The 16,804-nt window shown below is 41.6% G+C and overlaps 1 protein-coding gene across 1 annotated transcript in view; it reads left to right on the forward strand.

Moving 5' to 3' along the window:
• The window catches only part of PHEX (phosphate regulating endopeptidase X-linked), a 739,707-nt gene that overhangs the window by 666,237 nt on the left and 56,666 nt on the right, over positions 1-16,804 (forward strand). Inside the window, exon 16 of the mRNA XM_058186235.1 lies at positions 6,255-6,309. Coding sequence (XP_058042218.1) covers positions 6,255-6,309 — 55 coding nt within the window. The remainder of the gene's footprint in view (positions 1-6,254; positions 6,310-16,804) is intronic.

Genomic DNA, 16,804 nt, shown 5'->3' on the forward strand with positions numbered 1-16,804 from the left:
CCAGAGTGGCTGGATCTCCAGGCACTCTCTAGGCGTCTTCTCCAGCGCTTCATCTCCCTCAGCTCCTCGGAGAACCAAGGAGCTGGTTGAGACTGACGCCGGGTCAGAGGCCGCAAAGGCACGACACGGTCCAAAGCTCCAGCCGCGGCCCGTTCCCAGGCCGCAACTAGCTCTTCAGTCGAGTCGTGGGCCAGGTGCTCGGGGAGCAGCCCAAGCTCCGTCAGGAACCTCTCCGGGTCCATCAGGCGCCTGGGACGGAACCAACGCATTGGTTCCGTCTCCCTGCGGTGGTGGGTAGCGGTCAGAAAGTCTAGACGAAGGAGAAAATGATCTGACCATGACAAAGGTTCAACAACTAAATCATTTAAAACCAGATCATTAGACCACTGGCCAGAGATAAAAATCAGATCTAGGGTACCTCCCCCGACGTGGGTAGGGCCGTCAATTAACTGAATCAGGTCCATGGCCGTCATGGAAGCCATGAACTCCTGAGCTGCCGAAGATGCTACGCCGGCTGATGGCAATTGAAATCCCCATGACCAACAGTCTGGGGTTTCAACTGCCAACCCGCCAGCAACTCCAACAGCTCAGGCAGGGCTGTAGTCACGCAGCAAGGAGCCAGGTACGTGATCAACAAGCCCACCTGAGTTCTACGACCCCACTTCACGAAGAGGATTCACACCCAGCTATCTGAGGCACAGTGGTTTCCCTCGGCTCGAGACTCTCCTTAATAATAACCGCCACCCCTCCACCCCTACCCTGGGCCCTCGGCTGATGGAATGCTCGGAAGCCTGGTGGGCACATCTCCACTAGGGGGACCCCCCCCTCGGTGCCCAACCAGGTCTCCGTAATGCCCATAACGTCCGCGGTCCCTTCCTGAATAAGATCTGCAATCAGGGGGGCTTTATTAACCGCGGACCTGGCATTACATAACATTAGCCGGAGGCCCAGGTCCCGATTACTCTGGCCACTCGGGTCACGGGAAATTTCTGGGGGGCCGGAGCACGCAATCGCTCGTAAACAGCGAGGGCGAGCCCCCGAGACCTGATGTGGCCCCCCCCTTCCGTCATATCTGCCTCTCCCACTTACCGTAGTAATAACTCGACCCTGACAAACTGGAACGACACCCCTAGTGTCCCATAGAAGGAAATATCCATGGACTTTATTGTTGAACTATCTGAGAGTTGGGAGAACAGTCATTTAGGTGATCATGGACTTATTTTCCAAGCAGGTGCACTTTGTACCCTGCTCCAAGATCCCTTCTACAAAAACGCTTGCCAAATTGTTTATCCAACATGTTGTATAGGTTACACTGACTGCATCATTTTAGATAGGGGGACACAATTCACTTCCCACTTCTGGAGGGAGTTCCTGAAGTTGTTAGGCTCCACTCAGGGTGTAAGGTCTGCCCACCACCCTCAAATTAATGGGGCCTGTGAACATAACAAACTCGGTTCTGGAGCAGTACCTCAGGTGCTATGTAAACTACCTGGAGGACAATTGGGTTGACTTACTGCCTTTTGCGGAGGTTGCTTACAATAACTTGACCCACAGTAGCACCAGCTTCACCCCGTTTAAAGTTGCTTCTGGTCAGGATTTTGTACCCATTCCAGAATTGCCCCAGGGGATTCCTTAGTGGAATGGATTGAACAGCTTCAATGCATTTGGCCCATAAGGCACTAGATAAGGCACATCAAGGCCATAAAAGACAGGTTGACAAGAAAAGAGCTATACTGAAATGGTTCCAAGTAGGGGACAGGATCTTCCTATCTACAAAGTACTTACAGACCACTCATCTTTCCTTATTGTTAGGATTGTAAATCCAGTCATAGTACAGTTAGAGCTACCCAAAACTCTTAGATGGATCCATCCTGTGTTTCATGTTAGCTTGTTGAAACCTGAGTACGTATCTCCTCTTTGACCAGACCAATCTGCCCCTCCAATTCCCCTCCTCATCGAATGTGAACAACACCTCGAGGTCAAAGAGATCTTGGATTCCAGGAAGCATAGAGGAAAAGTACAGTAATTGGTGGCTTGGAAACATTTCTCTCCCTCACAGTCTGAATGCTTGGGATGTCCGGGCCCCTAAACTCCTACAACTGTTTCACATTAAATACCCTGACAAGTCTTAATGTTATTTTACTCCCCTGTATGGTAGATTGCTTCTAGCCTGTCTATTTGGACTTACATTTTTTTTCCTTAGGGATAATGCATCTACTGCAGGAGGGCCGAATGTCAGCTGGATCTTCAGCATGGGTTTTCCCTTTGATGCTTGCTTGCTATCAGCTGCCATAGTAATGGGAGGGGGCATGGCATTGGGGTTGGGGAAGTGAGTTGGTGTGAAGAAGGCCCTTCAAACAGGGAAGTTTATGCTCACAAAATACTGTGCTGCTGAATGGAGTTGTTTACATACAATCAAGGCCAACTGTCCTGGAACTCCAGATGGACAAAAACACCTGAAGATGTGCCCCACATGACACTATGTGGGATGGGGATTGGACATTCAGCCTGGGTCCCTGGAGGGAGGGATTTGGGGAAACCTTCAGTGTGTAATTTGCATACTGTTTGGCTCAGATCTTGCTTTTCTTTCGCTGCTATCATTTCAAACTCAGTAAAAGTACCTCTTCTCTACTTCAATGGAGTTGGGGGTTTTCTTGGGCTTTGAATGAAGGCAGGCCTGACAGGGACACTCTTTCCTCAATTTACAACAGTTTATTTAGTGATTGTTCAAAGTTACAGCACTGAAAAAAGTGATTTATGACCGTTTTTCACATTTACAATTGTAGCATCCCCATGGTCATTGTAGCATCCCCATGGTCACAGGATCAAAATTCAAATGTGTGGCAACTAACTCATATTTAGGATAGTTGCAGTGTCCCGGGCTCATGTGATCACTTTTTGTGACCTTCTGACAAGCAAAGTCAATGGGGAAGCCATATTCACTTAACAACCATGTTACTAACTGAACTACTGCAATGATTCACTGAACAACTGTGGCAAGAAAGGGCAAAACTCACTTAACAAATCTCTCACTAAGCAACACAAATTTTGGGCTCAATTGTGGTCGTATGTCAAGGACTACCTGTATTCTAATAGAAAAATCCTTGTAACAGCACAGCTGAAACAGTGTGGTGGCTGTGATCTTTTTTTTTCTTTCTTTCTTTTTTTTTCTTTTTTTTTCTTTTTTTCTTTGCATTTATATCCCGCCCTTCTCCGAAGACTCAGGGCGGCTTACACTATGTGAAGCAATAGTCTTCATCCTTTTGTATATTATATACAAAGTCAACTTATTGCCCCCAACAATCTGGGTCCTCATTTTACCTACCTTATAAAGGATGGAAGGCTGAGTCAACCTTGGGCCTGGTGGGACTTGAACCTGCAGTAATTGCAAGCAGCTGCTGTTAATAACAGACTGTCTTACCAGTCTGAGCCACCAGAGGCCCCTTCACTTAACATATGAAAGATTGCTGGTTCAAAACCTGTTTGCAAGTTGGATACCAAAAAAGGAATACATAATAGAATATACCAGAATGGTTACAATGAATAAAAATTTATTAAGTCTAGATACTTAGAGCATTGGAGACATCCTCCTCAATCTACTATGATGAGCATAAGAGTTGGAAGCAGAGATGGGATTCACTTATCTTCCCTACTGGTTCTTAAATGTGAGCACGCGCATACGTGACCTCCTCTGCACATGCACCCAGCCTTCTGCACATGCACAGTGCTCGTACATTATGTCCGGGTTTGTGGGCAAAGCCTCCCACAGTTGCCACTACCAGTTTTCCCAATCCAGAGAGAACCAGCTTAATCCCACCACTGCTTGGAAGGTACCTTGGAAGTCTTCTAGTCTAACTCTCTTCTTACCCAGCTGGAAGCAACTGCTTTGCATAAATCTGACCTGGGATTTCCCAAAAGATAGCAATTTTGTGTGTGGGGATGGGTGGGTATGTTTTCAGTTTCCTGTGCCAAAACAGGTTAATAGCAACAGCCAGAAGATGGGTAGGCAAAAGAAGAAAGTTGCTTGTGGCTTCGCTGCTTCCCTTGGAACGATGCAGAGTCTGTCTGTATGGAGATAATGAATTTAATCATTTGGCCAATCAAGCAAATGTGAAAAGAAGTGAAGAAAATTAAGAAATTATCCACCATTACTAATAACAATTTTTAATTACGCAATATAAACTGCAGCTTGTGAATTATTGAATTATAATGTTTAAAGGGAGCACTTTTTAAGGTTCAGGATACTTCTGATAGCTTTTGCTGAATGTAAGAGCTAAATTACATATCAAGATGAAATATTATTACTTGGCCTTTCTTATCTCTGAATAGAATTAAATAGCCACCATTTAATCAGCATACTTTTCAATCTCTTTCTGCTCAAGGTTGGCAGAACTGTCAGACTCACATTTTCTTAACAGACATAGTGACTGAAAGATTCCTGTCCTTCTATGGGTTGAATCTGGACTTGTTGAGGGTCTCTCATTTGAAGGATTGCCATCTTCAGGTACCCTATTGTCAAGTGTTCTTAGTGATGGCACCTCCTGTGGACTAACCTACAGTTAGACATTTTGACAACTTTGTACTTAGTATACTTTGGGAAAAAGAGTGAAATCATGTTATTTGGAACAATGACCATTATTCTACTTCAGTATGGGGGCACATAGGTTAGTTGCTGTTAATAGTTAGCATTATTTTGGCTTGGAAATTAACCTTAAATTATGGTTGTGGCTGTATACTGTTTGGATTCCATGAGAATGGAGTGGTGTAGAAATTGAGTGAAGTAAATAAATTGGTACATTAAAAGTAAACACACACACAAACAAAAGTTTTCTAAAAGTTTGTTTGCTCTAAGCTGTCCTAAGCTGTTGGAGGCAGAAGGCTTTCCTCCTGGTCTTTTATGTTCCTTGAATGACCATGTCATCTGTACTGTATAAGATCATTGGAGGATATGCAGAGCTGGTAAAATAGCTATACAGTTTGCTTATGAAATGTCTAGTTCATATTCAATGAGCTTTAGCAATAGCCATAGCAATAGTACTTAGACTTATATACCACTTCATACTGCTTTACAGTCCTCTCTAAGCAGTTTACAGAATCAGCAGTTGTATAAAGTCAATTCAGATATAACAATATCTAGCTTCCTATAAAAAACTATCTGGTTATATTTTGCCCCAAAGGTTATGCCCCTTGCAAGCATTAATTTAGGGTTTAAAAAAGGAATATTTAAATAAGATATGCAGTAAAATTTTGTTTACAGGTTTATCCGGTCACGTTTTGAGTATTTCCTTTTTATTTTTTTCCTCATGGAAATCTTTATTATCCCCTTCCCTGTTCATTAAAGCTTCCCTGTTCATCTAGGGAACAGGGTATATATTTCTTAGTATTTAAGATTTTTGGAAATTATTTGCAGTTTTTGTTGTTCTAGGCTGTCTCTTATATTTCTACTGTAATTCCTAGGCTTTCTTTGTGCTACCTTACATAAGTACCTGTATAAAACAATTTTATATAAATAGTTTGATTTAGCCACCTAGGGCTGATGAGAATTGTAATTCCATATCTAAATCTATGGAAAAAGCCAAAACATTTCTTTAAGTTACAAAATTTATTTATTTCTTTTAGAAAATTTATATGGCTGCCCGACTCAGTCTCAGTGACTCTGGGCAGCTTACTAAAATAAAAATCCAGTAGCAAAACAATAAAAAGCAGTAACCCTCCATCCTTTTATATACTTTTATATTGTAATACTTTCAATAAAAAGCTGGTCAACACACTATTTATATATTCCTAGGTTAAGTAAATATACTCAAGTTCTGCATAGGAGATTGTTTTGATGATGTGACACAATTTAAAATTGTTTAGCCATCAGGACCAAATTTGGATTATAACCTAACCCACCCAATAAAATGACTACACAAGCCGGTTCTGAGATATAATGGTGTTTCAGTGGTAAGTTGTTTACTTGAATTTTAGCTGTGAGGAAAGAAGGAAGGAAGGAAGGAAGGAAGGAAGGAAGGAAGGAAGGAAGGAAGGAAGGAAGGAAGGAAGGAAGGAAGGCTTCCTTTAAAGATATACTATGCTTCTGACTGAAATTCATTGTTTAAATTCATTGTTTAAACCATTAGATTAATTTTGCCCTTGTGTGCAGAAAGTATCAGATACTCTACCTTGTCTAAATCTCTTAGAAAATTTCAGACTTTTTTATTTGATGATACTGAATTCTTTCTTCTCCTATTCCTCTTCTAAAATCACTATAGGGTTTCCAGCAGGAGAACTCCAGAAGCCTTTCTTCTGGGGAACTGAATATCCCAGGTAAGAAGTCTTTTTATGTGAAATGCTAATAAAATCAAATACATGAAATATTAAAAGTTAGCACACTTATTGAAGCAAGAAACTGGAAACCTAAATAAATGTGCAAATAACCATGTTCTTTTAGCTTTAACTTTTGGGGCATAGATCAATACAAAAAACTGCTTTCATGATAATATCTATCTATTTATTTATTTTTGTTTTGTTTTCAATTCATTAGAGTCCATGCATTCTGCTCTCTTTCGTTCATCCTCATGTACTTTTTAACAGGTAATCAAACAGTAAACCCAGAAAAGGAGTTCTCCCCATATTTGCTTTATTGAGGTTTTCTTTACAGATCTTATCAGCAGCCTCCATTCCTCTCCTGTGTATTTAAATACTCTGTTATAAAATGAAAGGTTGCAGGCAGAAATGAATTAAGTATTCCTGTTCATGTATTGCAATGAATATTTTTAGAAAACTAACTACTGTTTGCCATGGATCCATGTAGAAGCTGCTAGTTTTCACAAAACGTTAACCCTTCATTTCCTCGCTTTTTATTTTTAATGAAGAGAAAATAGATTTTTGAATAGCATGCAATTGAATTGAATGCAAAGTAGGTGGAGGAGGCTTACGGAAAAGAGCACAAAATGAAGGAATGCATTGCATAAAACAACCACAAGTTATGAGAAGAACAGTTACAATTATACCATAGAAAAACATTTGTCTTAACCAGGACCAGTCAGGTAACCAGTTAGTTAACCAATCAAAAGGAGAAACATTTTTATGAATATTGTCTTCTAAGTAAGTTTGCATATTAGCTAATTCATCCTCAATAGTTTTATTAAGTGAATGAAAATGCACAGCACAAGCACGTAGACCAACCAATTTACAAAATCCACCTTGATGAGCTAACAAATAGTCTATAGCATAACGTTACTGAAGTATATCCTGATTTAGTTCTTCAATTTCATTCTGCAAGTCTCGAACAATTGCAGCAGTAGCATTTATAGTTTTTTCTAATCGACATGTGAGTCCCAGAATAGAGTATCTATTTTCTTGAGCAATTATTCCTGGGTATGATCCCAAAGTGATGATTCCAGTAATTGCCCAAGCAAATGCACGTCCATAGATAGACAATGAAGAAAGTTGAGTATTTATGATGACTTCATCAGAACATGTCGGTCCCAGAGCTGCACACCAAGTACGAGTTGATGATTTGCCAGGAACACCTATTTGTACTGGTAACAACAAATATCCAATTGCTGCACATTGATAGTTCTGAGGATGCATATTTGTTGCATATTTGTCAAAGAAAAACAACATATTAGGATCTTTTAACTGCCATCCAGCACAGATAGATCCGACATTAGAAGAATCAATGGCATTAAAAATAGGAAAATTATCAGGATACATATCAGGTGCAATATTAGAACCTTCTGATGTACCATTAGTAGTACTCCATAGCCAAAATCTTTTAGTACAATGACTATAATTCCCCACTTTATCTAAAATACGTTTTGCTTTTGGATAATCAGACCAAGCACTAAGCCAATTATGACGAGCATGACAGCAAAAATGTAAACTTGAGTAAATTGATTGATACGGAGATAACGCCATTTAACTAAATTAAGTTGACCCAGAGGTTTAGAAAATAGACAAGAGGAAGAAAGATGTTGAAGTTGTGAAACAATGAATGTAGAAGAGGTAATTAGATTAGGAATAAAGGCAGCTTGTCCAAAAGCCATAGGAGGTTCATAATATAAGGTTACATTATGACCATGAGTATGACCATGATAGAGGGAGCAACTCGAGGCTCCCATATAACACCTCTCCTGCGCAAGCTGCACTGGCTTCCTGTGGTCTTCCAGATGCAATTCAAGGTGTTGGTTACCACCTTTAAAGCGCTCCATGGCACAGGACCGGGTTATTTACAGGACTGCCTGCTGCCACCAATAGTCTCCCATCGACCTGTGCGCTCCCATAGGGAGGGCCTCCTTAGGGTGCGGTCAGTCAAACAATGTCGACTGGCGACCCCCAGGGGGAGGGCCTTTTCTGTGGGAGCACCTTCCCTCTGGAATGAGCTGCCTCCAGGGTTACGACAACTCCCTGACCTCCGGACCTTTTGTCGCGAGTTGAAGACGTTTTTGTTTTACCGCGCAGGGCTGGATTGAACTAATAGTAATTTTAATAGGGGTTTTATTATAGTTTTATTATTGTTTTTAAGTTTTAACCCGGCCAAATTGAATTAGTTTTTAACAGGTTTTTAAACTTTTATGTTATATGTATAATTGTGTTTTACATGGCTGTAAACCACCTTGAGTCCTTCGGGAGAAGGGTGGTATAGAAATCAAATTAAACTAAACTAAACTAAACTAAAAACATATATTGAGCATGACGAATCCAAAGGTTAGGATTGAGAGGAAAAGCAAGAGTTGTTTCAGTAGTGGTAAAAACAGGAGAGGGAAAACAGAAAGTAACATAAAAGAATAGTAACAGAATTTGCGGTTATGACAGCAAAAACTGCAGCTACAAGATTTTCTGGAGTTTGAGGTAAAGAAGCTTTCTTTAGTTGTTGAGCTTCATAGGTTGTAGCTTTAACTTGACCCCAAGTCATGGCTGGAGGATGTGGCGACTTGGGAAGACGAGCTTCCGTTTTGAGATACGGATCGAAGTTGGGAATGGGATTGCGAAGACTCTGATGCCACGCCATGATAAGGACGAACACACCGGCCTGGAATCCACACAACTTGTTTTGTCAACGGATCCTCAATTGCGGCGGAACCACGACCCCAGATTATAAGTTGAGCAGTTCCATGCCAGGTAGGATCAGGAAGTTGACAATAGGATACCAGAGGTTGAGAAACAGGATCCTGAATATGAAAATGTAAGTTGACTGGAATTTCTGAAAAGGAATCTAAAAAGGTTAAGTAATTCCAAGCATAAAGAGCAATAGAGATCAAATTTTGAATTTTCACAAATTGTATGGGCCAGATTCAGTTTTAACTAATTTAGTCAATGTAGCTTTAAATGTACGATGGGCTCGCTCAATTATAGCTTGTCCTTGAGAGTTATAAGGAATGCCATGTGTCAATTGAATATTCCATTGTTGACAGAAAGAGGCAAATTCCTTACTAATATATGCAGGACCGTTGTCTGTCTTCAACTGAGTCGGTCGACCCATTGCAGAAAAGGCAGAAAGACAATGAGACACTGCATCAGTAGTGCGCTCATGTCGAGAAGCGGTGACCCACAAAAAATGAGAATATGTGTCAATGGAAGCATGTAAATAAGAATAAGGTTTAAAATTAGGAAATTGTGTGACATCCATTTGCCAAATTTGATTAGCTTTTGTTCCATGAGGATTCACCCCCATAGGAAAGGGAACAGCAAATTGTTGACAAGAAGCACATCCTCGAACAATATCACAAGCCTGAGAAAGAGGAATATGAAATTGTTTAGCCAAAGACTTAGCATTTTGATGAAAATATGAGTAACTAGCAACAGGATCTGAGAATAGTATTGTAACATTTTTTAGAGCTTTGTCAGCTTGTTGATTCCCTTCTGTTAAAGAATTCTGAAAAGGAGTGTGGCTGCGAATGTGTTCAACATATAAAGAAGAAACACGTCCTTCCAAAATATGTTTTAGAGATAAAAATAAAGACAAGAGATTGACATCAAGAGAAGCTGCACAATAAGCATAAGGAAGAGATTGCATTGTGAGATATACATATTGTGTATCAACAATTAAATTTAGAGGCTGTTCAGAAAACAAACGTAAAGCCAAAATAACAGCAGCCAACTCAGAACATTGAGCAGATGTCTGAATTGAAGTGTATTTAGAAAACCATTGATGACCATCTCGAACCATTGATGACTACACCTCGAGTAGGTGATCCATCTGTAAACACGGTCAATGCTTCAGGAAGAGGAGAGTGAACAAAAAAAGAAGAAAAATAGAGATTTAATGTATTTGTAATAACTATTTGAGGATCTTTAGGCAAAGAATAGCTAATATCACCAAGATATTGAGAAAAAGCAATCTGATATGAGTCAGAGACAGTCATTAAATGTTCATGTTCAAGTTTAGTATGAGTGAAAGCAATACCATCCAAATCTCGACCTATTAATTGTAGAGCACGTCTCCGTGCCTTCATAATTAGTTCCTCTAAAGCTGACTGATAAGGAAAAATATTTTGAGGAGGAGAAGCAGATAAATTTAACCATTCGTGAATGTGAATTGCCTTTTCAGTAAAGAGAGAATAAAGACAACCAGTAGGTAAAGGTGAAGTAGGAAGAATTGCTAACCATAGTCCCGTAGCTGTAGAAGCTGTTCGATCAACATATCGCAGTTTAAGTTTAGTTAGAATATCATGTAGACAATTCTTCTGCAAGGTGGTGAGAGACACCAAGTCTCCAGGATGCTTGGAACCTTTTAACAAAGAGAAAAGAGGTAACATTTCTCCTGTAGAGATTTGAAAATATGGACGAGGCCAATTAATTATGCCTAACAATTTTTGCCATTGAACTAAAGTATATGAAGCTCAGGTAAGATAGGGATAGAAGAAGATTGTAAAACTTTATGATCCAAATATGTGTAAGGTGCAGTGCGTTGTATTTTTTCAGGAGCTATATAGAGACCCCTGCTAGCCACAGTGGCAGTCAATTTTTGTAACACTTGTTCTTTATCAAAAACTTGGCCAGCAATTAAGATATCATCCATATAATGATAGACTAAATAAGAAGGAAATTGATCACAAAAAGGTTGCAAAGCTTGATCCACAAAATATTGACATAAAGTAGGAGAGTTTAACATACCCTGAGGTAAAACACACCAATGATAGCGTTTTGTAGGTTGACTATTAAATAATAGTAAAAGCAAATTTTTCTTTGTCCTGTGGCTGTAAAGGAATAGTAAAGAAACAATCTTTCAAATCAATGACCAGTAATTTATGAGACTGTGGGATTAAATTAGGATTTGGAAGACCGCATTGTAAAGGACCTATAGGTTGAATGCATTCATTTATCTTTCTAAGATCATGTAAAAATCTCCATTTTCCACTTTTCTTTTTGATAACAAAAGCAGGAGTATTCCACGGACTAGTGGAAGGCTCAATGTGGCCACCATCCAATTGCTCCTATACTAAGGAATGAAGAGCAATCAATTTTTCAGAAGATAAAGGCCATTGCTAAATCCACACAGGTGTAGAACAAATCTATTTAAGAGGAAGGGCCATCATCTAAAACAAGATGAGTGTTGAGAAGAGAAAGAAGATCCCTGCCCCAGACATAAGTATGAATATCTAAAATATAAGGTTGTAAAGAGATAGACTTACCTGCAGAAGTTGTGATGGTTATAGGACGAGTGCTTTGCCAGGCAGCTGTAGACCCACCAATGCCCCATAAGGAATTAACAGCACACTTAGGCCATTGCACAGGCCACTGTGAAAGGGAGATGACAGTAACATTGGCACCTGTATCCAACAATTCCTGAAATGGTTGCTTATTAAGATACAATGTAAGAAGAGGCCAAAGAGAAGTGACTGGATGAAGCAGTCCTACAGAAAGAGAGGTGGGAGGCCCCCTGTTTGGGTGCCAATTGTTGAAACGACCCGAAGGCTGAAGAGGATGAATCAGACTTTTTCCAGAATCACCACAATGCCCTGTGCCAGAAGCAGGAACCTCATATGGAAGAAAAAGAAGTTGTGCCATAGAAGAGCCTTTAGAGAGAAGTTGTGGAATATTAACCCAGATTTGCATAAGAATAACCCCAGTATAATCAGAGTCAATAACTCCTGGAACCACAAAACAGCCCAATTTATGAGCAGAAGAACGTGGTAAAATAAGACCAACTAATCCAGAAGGTATAGGACCAGTGTACTGAGAAGAAACAAGTTTAACTTCTAAAGGAAACTTAAAATCCAAATCTTCTTGAGTAATTAAATCGATCCCAGCGCTACCGGCTGTGGCTGGGGTGGCACGGGAGAGGGGGGTAGTTACGGGAAAGGCACACTTTGTTTTCTGGGTGGGTGCCACACCCATTGGCAAGTTTCCCGATCAAAAATGACACTGATTGGCCCAATGAAAACCCTTTTTGCAAACAGGACATTTTTTTGAAGGACGGTTAACACCAGCAGATGGCGTAGAACGACAATCTTTTTGAAAATGACCAGGTTTCCCACATTTAAAACAATTCCCTGGCTTTTGCCCTTTCTGAATAGTGGCAGCTAATAAATGCATCTTGTATGTCTGAGACCCTATATCTTGACAGACACATAACATATCTGCCAGAGTATAGTGATTTGTGGCTTTCAGAGGTTGCAGAACACATTTACAATCTGCATTAGCATTTTCAATGGCTAGCTGATGCAATAATTCTCCTGCAGCTTCCTGATGATCGAACTGCTGACGAAGAACCTTTGAAAGTCATTCTACAAAATCTGCATAACACTCATTAGTTCCCTGATGAATGTTAGAAAAATTAGCTCTTGGCACACCAGCTTGTGGAACTTTCAAAAAAGCGCTAAAAGCACATTCAGAAACTATGGCTAAAGTAGCAGGAGGAAGAACAACTTGTGCAGGGATGGTTGCAAACTGTCCTGAGCCAAATAACTGTTCTACTGTGTAAGCACCCACCCCTCTAAAGCAGCAGCTTGAGCATGATGCATGAATTCACTTTCCCAGACAACATACTGCATAGAAGATAAAATCATGTGAAATACTTGTTTCCAATCTTCAGGAATCATTGTGTAACCATTTTTAATCCCTTCTAGCAAACCCCTTGTAAAATTTCCACTAACTCCATAATCTGTAACAGTGTCAGCCTCCATTCCAATCCTCACATCCTTTTTTACACTTTATATTCAGTAGTTAGATTGCAGTGGGTTTTTATGTGTAATGTACATAGCTCATGGATTCAGGTTAAGTAGAGAGGGCCCTTTAAGAGTGTCATCTGACATGAGATCAAGGAAAGGGGAGATTGATGGTTTGAATTCAGCAGGAATGTTAGGCTGTCGTGTCCCACTCCTCCGCTGATGGCCGGGTCAGGGAAATCCGAATCAGGCGTGCCTCTGCAGCTCTGCCAAAGTCCTAGCAAAGTTCTCAAGGCAGGCAGGAGACCAGAAAGTGACTTCAGCAAGATAAGGTAGACTTTGCCTGACTCAGAGAATGCCAGAAAGCAGATCCTTTATATAGGCCATGGGGTATGGCTCCATGAATCAGCACTTATCCAGGCCTGCCCCTCCCTTCCTTCTGTTGACGCCGCCTATCAATTCTCCTGAAGCGAGGGTCACTCCAGTCTGCAGCTGTTGGTAATTGACCTTCCTCAGGCTCACATGCTGTGGGGGAGGGGGAGGGGTCTAGTTGCTCCATTTGCCTGGGCATGGAACCAGAGCTGGGGGCTTGAGGCACTTCTTCCTCCTCGGCCTGTCTGGGCATGGAGCCAGGGCTGGGGCCGGGAGGCATGCTAGGACATTCCTCAGCGTTCGGAAGCAGATAAGATGGGCCCGGCTGCGGGGAAAGCAGACGAGGCACAATACGGGCTTTTAATGGACATTGCATTCCTGAGATGATTTACAGCCAGAGACCTGCGGAAGAAGATTACCACGGGGGCCCGAGAAGGAGCTGGCATTGGACCAGACCTGCCTGACCTCTTGGGGTAGGAGGGACTAACAATGGGATATGGAATGTTAGCCATATTTTGTCTCAGATCCAACTTTATACTGCTGCAGTCCGGATGAATTTAGTAAAAGTACTTTTCTTTATTTGCAAATGAAGTCAAGGTGTATTCTTTCCTAAATATAATCAGAGGCAGCCTGACATTAAGTTGGATCTCACAGCATGTCGACCAACCAGGATTTTAACCAAAATACCGAGGGGGCCGACAGAAAAACTTTAATGGGAAGCCAGCCAGCTGCTGATCTGGGGGAGGCGACTGGAGGATTTTCTTCTGTCAGTTTTAACCCTGAACTGGAGGATTGCAGAGCCCGGTGGATGGAACAATTACAGCTGGAAGAGAAAAGGTGGCAACCAGATCCTGAAGTGCTTCCTTCTGGAGTGACTAAAAGAAAAAAGGGGAGAGCTAGACTTTCAGATTGGAAAGAAGAGCAGGAAATAAGAGACAAGCTCCAGTTGGATGAGGCATTGGTCTTTACCATGAGGTGAAAGTAAGGCAAGCAGTGCGCCAAAGGTATGAATCCCCTATTCGGTCCTCCAGGGGGGAGGGAGAAGAGGATGAAGAAATTACCAAGGGAGCAACTGGGAGAGTTTCCCAATGCGTAGAAATTTTGGAACAACCAGAACCAGAAATCCCCTTCCCAGAGGCAGATGAGTCGGATGGAGGGCATACGCCACCTGCTGGCCAAGTGAGGCTGCGCAGAGGAAGGAAAAAGCCTAAAATCCCCCCCATATCGGGGAAATTTGATGGAAATGCCAAGGAGCTAGGACTGTTCCTGGCGTTAGTGAACAACCATATGATGGACTGGGGGAAGATTATTGGTCACAGGCAGCGCAAGTTAGAGCTGTGACCCAAAACTTAACTGGAAGATCAGCTGCGTGGTTTGTGTCATTATACAGCGGCCACTCCCCCTTACTGCAAAACTATGAGCATTTTCTGACTGCACTGAGGAGGAGGTTCGAGGACCCCCTGGCAGAGCAGAAGGCCAAAGTCTGGATGAAAACCATCAGGCAAGGGAGGAGACCAGTGGCTGACTACAGCCAGTAGTTCAGTGATCTGGTTTCCTTGATGAGAGGATGGTCGGAGGTGACCCTTGTGGACATTTACAAAGATGGTCTGAATGGAGATCTGTATGAATTGTGCCGGGCACGGGCCTCTCTGCCGTGGCCGTGCCCCATGACGTGATAGGAGCAATGATGGAACGGATAGAAGGGGAGGAGAGGATACCTAAGGAATACTGGGACTTGCGAGAAGTCTTTAGTGAGAAAGCATCAGATGTTCTACCTCCCCATAGGCCTACTGACTGCGCAATAGACATACTTCCAGGGGTAAAGCTATTTTTTTAATAGTATTTAATAGTATTTATTTTGTAATAGGACTGTTTATTTTATCTGGCTGTAAACCGCCCTGAGTCCTTCGGGAGAAGGGCGGTATAAAAATTTAAATAATAAATAAAATAAATAAATAAAAACCAAAAGCTTATCCCATGACCCAAAAAGAATTGGGGGAGCTACGTAAATTTATAGACAAAAACTTAGAGCGGAGGTTTATCCAACCGGCTAGGCCTCATGTGGCCGCACCAGTGATGTTCCGAGAAAAGAAAGATGGCTCTTTTCGTCTTATAGTTGACTATAGAAACCTAAACGCAATATGCGCCGAAAACGTATACCCCATGCCGCTCATGAAAGACATGTTAGCGCATCTAGCGAAAGGAAAGTTTTTCACCAAATTAGACCTACGAGAGGCTTACTACAGAGTTGGTATAATGGAGGGGGATGAATGGAAAACCGCTTTCAACTGCCCCCTAGGATGCTTTCAGTTTCGAGTACTGCCGTTTGGACTGCAGGGGGCGCCTGCAGTTTTCATGCAACTAATAAATGAAATACTCCATCAACACTTGTTTGAAGGGGTTCTTGTTTACCTTGACGATATACTTATCTATACAGAAACAATGGAAGAGCACATTAAACTAGTAAGAGCAGTTCTCAAAAAGTTATTATCCGCAGAACTTTATTGCAAGCTATCCAAATGTGATTTCCATCAAACAAAAATAGACTACTTAGGGTACCGCATATCAGCGGATGGATTGGAAATGGACCCAGAGAAAGTGAAAGCTGTCTTGGAATAGGCCCCCCCACGCACACACAAACAGCTGCAAAGTTTCTTGGGATTTGCGAACTTTTATCGTCAATTCATCCCCTCCTTTGCTCAAATTGCTTTGCCAATCACCAACCTCTTAAAAACTAAAGTAGATGCAAAACCCAAACCATCATTACCTCTCGAATGGTCAATGGAATGTCAAGCAGCGTTTGACAAGTTGAAACGACTGTTTGCTGCTGAACCTATTTTAAAACACCCCGACATCGATCTTCCTTTTGTGGTACAAGCAGATGCTAGTGATGTAGCGGTCGGAGCCATTTTGCTCCAAAACAATGCCGATGGTAAACTACAACCTTGTCTTTCACTTCTCGAAAATTGACTGAAACTGAAAGAAGGTGGGCTATTTGGGAGAAAGAAGCATTTGCAGTTCATTGGGCTCTTCACACTTGGAGACAATTCTTAGAAGGTTCCAACCATCCTTTTGAAGTTTGGACTGATCACAAAAATCTGGAAGCACTAAAAACTCCTAGAAAACTTTCGCCTAAACAAGCCCGCTGGGCTCAATATTTTAACCGTTTTAATTTCACTTTACATTACATTCCCAGAGGAAAGAACTTTTTGGCAGATGCTCTTTCATGTCTGCCTCAATACAATGGTACATGCTCCGAGGTGGTACGCCCAATACTTCCCATTCAGCAATTAGCAGCTCCGGCTATAACCCGAAGCCATACCAAAACCGAGACG

Source organism: Ahaetulla prasina, chromosome 5 (genome assembly GCF_028640845.1).
Source record: "Ahaetulla prasina isolate Xishuangbanna chromosome 5, ASM2864084v1, whole genome shotgun sequence".
NCBI lineage: Eukaryota > Metazoa > Chordata > Lepidosauria > Squamata > Colubridae > Ahaetulla > Ahaetulla prasina.